Below are 6018 nucleotides of genomic sequence, written 5' to 3'. Positions count from 1 at the left end.
TTATATGCATATATCTTATTAATGTAATTGTTTGTCTCTGAATATCTGTAACCCATGTTGTGTCAAATAAATCTTTTATACGAAGGGTGACGCCTCCGCCGTTTTGAACACGACGTGGTATTCTATCCACGACACTTTGTATAGTACTGCAATAGATTTGGCTATTTTTGTTCTTACAGAATTTATATGATTTTTCCATGTTAGCTGTTCATCAATGATTACACCCAAAAATTTAATCTCATTAACTCTACAAATCTCAACACCCTCAATTTTAAATGGATCATCAACAGTTCTCTTTTTGTTACTAAATATCATGTATTTAGTTTTATCTAAATTTAATGATAATTTATTAAGTTTAAACCAAGTTTGTATTTTATCAAATTCTGTCTTCATCAATTCCAACATCCGTTTTACATCTTTACCCAAACAAAAAAATGTGGTGTCATCTGCAAAAAGGACACATTTGAGGAGTCCTGATACATTCACTAAGTCATTCACATATAAAATAAATAACTTTGGTCCAAGTACAGAGCCTTGAGGAACTCCACAAGTGATATTGCACAGGTCAGATCTTACACCATTTATTTGTACAAACTGTTTCCTATCTTTTAAATAGCTAGATACCCAGTGTAATGCTGGTCCTCTTATACCATATTTATTTAATTTTTCAAGGAGAATAGTGTGGTCAATAGTATCGAATGCTTTTTTTAAATCAACAAAAGTACTAACACAATACTGTTTTTGATCGACAGCAGTAGTTATTTGTTCTATTATTTCCATGAGAGCCATTGATGTAGAGTTTTTTGCTCTAAACCCATACTGACTGCTACTTAGAATGTTTTGTTTAGTAATAAATTTATCTAATCTGGTCACAAACAGTTTTTCCAGAATTTTTGAGAACTGTGGTAATAAGGATATTGGTCTATAATTATTTAACACACATTTATCACCATTTTTAAAGAGAGGAACTACCTTAGCTACTTTCATGTTGTCTGGAAATATTCCTTTTGAAAATGATAAATTACAAATATATGTAAACGGCTCGATAACATAACTCATTATGTCCTTTACAAACATCATATCCATGTCCACCCAGTCTTTTGATCTCTTATCTGTAAGATTTTTTTTACAACATTCGTTATTTCTTCTTTGTCAGTTCCATTAAGAAAAATACTGTTTTCACAACTTATAATTGAATGGTTCACATTATTGTCCACTTTTGGTATTTTAGCAGCAAGGCTTGATCCAACGTTCACAAAATGATTTATTTAATGATTTATTTTTATCTATTTAAGAGACTGGGCTGAATACAGCACCTCAGACTGAAGAAGTCTCTCGGATGAGAGACGAAACGTTTCTACATTTTTTTGTTGTTTTGCTTTGTTTTGTTTTTTTGAATGTCCAGAGGACCAGATTTAACTTTTTTAGATAACAGAACAGTAGCTAAAAGAAGCAAAATGCTTGATAAAATCAGCAAAATGTTAGCGGCATAAAAGTTGCAAAGGACTAGCTAAAAGCAGCAGAACAAAAGCTACAAACAAAAAGTGGAGTAGTAAGACAAAAAAATGTATTCTGAAGCAAATTTCAAAATGAGCAATGTTTTTTGTAAAAATGAAAGTTCAACAAATTTCTCTGTTGAAAATATCTGTGAATAAAATTACATAATTTGACAACTATATGTTACTAAAAACAAATTTTTTAACAACCATCTTCTAAATGAGCTCAATGTTTTGACATATACCTTAACGGTCACTTTATAAGTCGTAGTTTTTTGCATAAATTTGCATGCCTGCGACTTATACACCAAAGCGACTAATATACTTGTTTTCTTAATCAGGTCTCTTGTAAATGAGTCCTCGAGGCTCAATGGGATTTACCTGTCTAAATAAAGGTTGAATGAATGAATACGTGTTTTCTCCATATTTATAAACCAATTTTTGGCAGATCTGACGATTTCATTAATTCCAAAATGGAAAATATTGAACACTAACATTTGCAGCCACTAGATGGCCCTCAAGTAAAATGGCAAGCCAAATGCCTCATTAATAGTGGCTATTAATGAGACACTTGGCTTGCCATACAGAGCCACCTTTGTCTCGCTCGGAACACTTGGAGCAAATGTCAAATCAGCTGCATTTCACCGCGCCACCCAGGCAAAATGCAGCTGATTTGACCATTAAAATGCATTTTTTATGGAAAAGTCCAACTGAGACTCACCTTTACTATAATTTCGAGCAAACAAATAATTGTTTTAGGTGGTTATCTTGTTAAAGTTCCAAAAAATGCACAGCGAATCATTCCTCTGCCTGCTCCCGCAGCTTCAAATCAGCTTTTGAAATGCAGCTGATTTGACTGTCAAAGTGCATTTATTTAGGAAAAGTTCAACTGAGCCACACCTTTACTATAATTTCGAGCAAACAAATACGGTAATGGTTTTTAAGTGTTAATCTTGTTAAATCCTTGTTAAAGTCCTCCTGTGCACACTCCCGTGGCCACCATTTGGCAGCCAATCGATTTTTGGCACAACGCCTGCCCACATTTCCGGGTTGTCAGCGGTGACGCAAAATAGATGCGGCGAATAGGGATGTGCAACGTGTACAGTGGCAAGTACGGTAAACGGCCAGAATTAGCATAAATTAGGCAGAAGTTAGCCCGTTAAAAACATTTGCTTTAAAAAAACAGGAAAACAATTGTGTGAATGATGAATCAGCACTGACACAAAAATGTAAACAAAATTAAATGGATGGTCATTTATTAAAAACATGGCTGCTGTGGATAAATGTTTTGAAGTAGAAATTTCTCAGGTTGCCTTTCTTCAAGCTTTTTTGTCATTGTTTTCTAGACTGCCCATCAATATTGTGGCGGTTGGTTGCTGTAACGGGGGACCTACCAGACCATAAGTGACAGACAATGACAGAAAACCAGTGACCAGAAAGCCTGTCAGTGACCCAAAAAAACCAAGTGACGTAAAGACAAACGCTGACCTACAGATGGTGACCCACATTGATCCAGAGAAAAATACTCACAAAAAGCCTAACAAACGGACAGTTAAGCATGACGTGAGGACTAACCAGGACTTTGTGTTGCCCAGTGAGGTTCGGGGGCTCGCAGAGTAACTGAGTATCAGACACGGTTAGAGAGCAGGGCGTATCTCCGATCAGCACCGTGTAATTGAGCCTCGCTCCACCAGATGCAGATGGCACTAAGTTACGGCCCTGCAATACAGTTCAGGAAACAAAAATCAACAGAGTTTAAAAACATATAATTTTACTTTTTAAGATCCTCTCAGTTGGAGAAAAAGAAGTGTTGAACAAGAACAGTTTGGAAATGTTTAAGATATTTTCTGTTGTTTCTATCAAGCCAAATGTTTTACTTTATTTTACTTCATTATCACATTTAAATTGTGATGCATTATTGAAATATGTGTAATGGAGAAATGTAGCAGCCTGATCTGATGCTGCATTATTTATGGCTGGAAAGCTACAATGTGCATGAAAGCCTCTAAATAATTTTAATTTCCTTTAAGGTTCAAACCAGAACTTCATGCTGTTTCACCATGACGAAACAGAACTGAAGAATGAAGCTCCTCGCTGTGACACATGATGTAAAGAGAATACATCTAGTGGAAAATTATTTCACGAAGTCAAGAAGAATTTTTTTTCCTATAGGAAGCATTTAATTACATTAGATATGTCAATGTCAATTTATTTATATAGCACATAAAAACAACAAAAGATGACCAAAGTGCTTTACAGTTAAGACAGATTAAAAAATAAAAAAAAGAGTAAAAATGCATCTAGTGCCACTCAAAAACATAAGTTGACAATAAAAACAACACATAACAACAATAAAATCAGCTCAACTTGTTCTCAGACTCTGCGTGGATGAAATGCCAAGGAATACAGATGAGTCTTGAGCAAAGATTTAAAAGTCTCAACAGTCAGAGCGGTCTTTAAATTCTCAGGTAAACTGTTCCACAGTTTTGGAGCAGCAACCGCAAAAACCCGATCACCTCTGGATTTCAGTTTGGATCTGGGGACATCTAAGAGGAACTGGTCGGTAGACCGGAGTGCTCTTACTGGAGTGTAAATGTTCATGAGATCACATAAATATGACAGGGCCAGACCTTTTAAGACTTTAAAAACAAGCAATAAAATCTTAAAATCAATTCGGAAGTGGACAGGAAGCCAGTGGAGAGAAGCCAGGACAGGGGTTATGTGTTCATGTTTTTTAGTTGCTATATGTGTTTTAACTGTGTTCAGACATTTTTTTTTTTTACTCTTAATTATTTGCGTCATCTATGATCTGAATTTCTGAGGTCGGCTCTCCTCTGACTTACTTTAAGAATGATGGGAGCTCCAGGTTTCTGCTCCAGGACCCCTGAGAGGCTGAGGGGCTCCAAGTAAGGGTTGGGGTAGTAGACAAATCCTGTGTTGTTGTACGTAAGCAGAGTCTGAACATTGTTGAAGACAAAGCCGAACTCGTCTACATGTTTTATCGTCTCCTGGTCTGCGGTATATGCTGCCTTCAGGGAGGGGGCAAAGCAGATGATGGTGGTTGTGTTCAAAACTTTGCACACCTGAAGAATAATCAAACCAGAAGGCACAGTCATGCATCATGCTGCATACAGCACCGAAAACTCAAACAAGTGGGAGAAATATATTAACTTTTTACATTTCTATAAACTTTGTTTATACTGTATTTGTGTTTTTGGAATTAAAAAACTGTTGTGGATTTAAAGCTACTTTTACTTGCTATAAATGTTTTAACGTTTCCAAAAATTGAACGAGTCTAAACAAGATGTCATTACCAGTAAACTTAATTAAAATTCCTGACAGTGAGGCCTAATTAATTACATATCTTGGCATAATTGCACATTACTGATATTGTCCACAGCATTAGTGTGCACATTTCATATGGGGCGGCTGTGGCTGAGTGGTTAGAGCAGTCGTCTTCCAATGCAAGAGTTGGTGTTCCATTCCACCAGCAGTCACATGCCGAAGTGTCCCTGGGCAAGAAACTGAACCCCTCATTGCCTCTGATGTGTGTCCCATCAGTGTATGAATGTGATAAAGCTCTGATTATTCTTTGTAGAGATCTAGTAGAGTGCTGTATGAATGGATAAATGAGGGCACAGATTGTAGTGTAAAGCACTTTGAGTTATTGTTGTAGTACTCGAGACCAGTCTCAAGACCACTTTTTGTTGGTCTCGTCTCGGACTCGATCACATTTGGTCTCGGTCTTGTCTCAGTTTTGGACATTGAGGACTCGGTATTTTATTTCAAGACCAGTCAAGACCACAACTGTGGAAATGTCACTAAATTGCCAGAATATTGTCCAGTTTATTTGTTAATGCCTTTGTTTTGATTTGATGCAAAACATACTGATTCAAATCCAAGCGATAACGTGACCCATTGCCAAGCTGATACATTAATTCAAAAGCAAACTTAAAGTATGTTTTTTACATATTTGTTAAAATTTACTATTTCATGACAGTATAGTATAAGACAGATAATCTGTGAAAAGATTGAACTCTCTTGAGGTCTTGGTCTCGACTTGGTCTCGGATCAGGTGGTCTTGACCACAACACTACTTTGAGTATCTTGGTAAGATAGAAAGGCGCTATATAAGTACAGTCCATGTGAAGACATTTTGCATCATACAACAAGTAGTTGTTATTCATATAATAATATTATTGATTTAGCTGTGGTTATTACTACTGCTATGTTAATATTGGTAAACAGTGGTAATGGCAGTTGTAGTAGTTATAGTATGATATGGTTAACTATATGTATTTTTATTTGTCCATAATTTAACAATATATCCTATATAGATATATATTTTTTCTATTATATATATTTCTGACTCTAAATATTTTTATGCAGTCCACATTGTTTTCAGGAAATATTCCATAAAAAAAGTCCCCTCATTAAAGTCCCCAGTCGCTGTTTGTTTGTTTGTTTGTTTGTTTGTCCCTCATTTGGTTAAAAGTTCAGATTCAATCGTTTTAGTGCTGCC

At 35.8% G+C, this 6018-nt stretch overlaps 1 protein-coding gene across 1 annotated transcript in view; it reads right to left on the bottom strand.

Moving 5' to 3' along the window:
* The window catches only part of LOC119412736 (plexin-A2), a 31208-nt gene extending 27650 nt beyond the window's left edge, over positions 1–3558 (bottom strand). The window contains exons 1-2 of the mRNA XM_037679772.1: positions 3535–3558; positions 3072–3215 (exon numbers count right to left, since the gene is read on the bottom strand). Coding sequence (XP_037535700.1) covers positions 3072–3215; positions 3535–3558 — 168 coding nt within the window. The remainder of the gene's footprint in view (positions 1–3071; positions 3216–3534) is intronic.
* Between the last annotated feature and the right edge of the window lie 2460 nt (positions 3559–6018).

The sequence above is a fragment of the Nematolebias whitei genome, chromosome 7 (assembly GCF_014905685.2).
Source record: "Nematolebias whitei isolate Nwh7 chromosome 7, NemWhi1, whole genome shotgun sequence".
NCBI classification, from domain to species: Eukaryota; Metazoa; Chordata; class Actinopteri; order Cyprinodontiformes; family Rivulidae; genus Nematolebias; species Nematolebias whitei.
This window is presented reverse-complemented; position numbering and strand designations above follow the sequence as displayed.